Genomic DNA, 283 nt, shown 5'->3' on the forward strand with positions numbered 1-283 from the left:
TATATATGCATATGTAAATATATCTGTACGTGCACTTTGTGTCCACAGATATAGGGATACGGTGATGTGCAAGGGAATCATCCGGGGGGGTTTCCTTTACATTTCATGCATGCGGTCGAAGGCAAAAGCCTTTCGACAGACATTTTTTTTGGCAGAGGTTCAAGAGACTGTTTGCAGTATTTCGGTCAACACGCGGCCTCAGCTCTTTTCAGCGCTTGCTAGAGGGAGAGAAAGAACCTCGTACACGTGAGACAGTTGTCCAAGCCCAGCCCGATGCTTGAGA

General features: G+C 47.0%; 1 protein-coding gene across 1 annotated transcript; it reads left to right on the forward strand.

The window, feature by feature from the left end:
• Nucleotides 1-4: 4 nt before the first annotated feature.
• Nucleotides 5-282, forward strand: CSUI_008085 (uncharacterized protein; the record flags this gene model as incomplete). The annotated part of the gene is made up of 1 exon (XM_068068224.1): nt 5-282. A coding segment is annotated over one exon (246 nt), but the record flags the coding sequence as incomplete, so codon positions are not given.
• Nucleotide 283: the final 1 nt, after the last annotated feature.

Source organism: Cystoisospora suis (assembly GCF_002600585.1).
Source record: "Cystoisospora suis strain Wien I chromosome Unknown contig_4432, whole genome shotgun sequence".
Classification (NCBI taxonomy): domain Eukaryota; phylum Apicomplexa; class Conoidasida; order Eucoccidiorida; family Sarcocystidae; genus Cystoisospora; species Cystoisospora suis.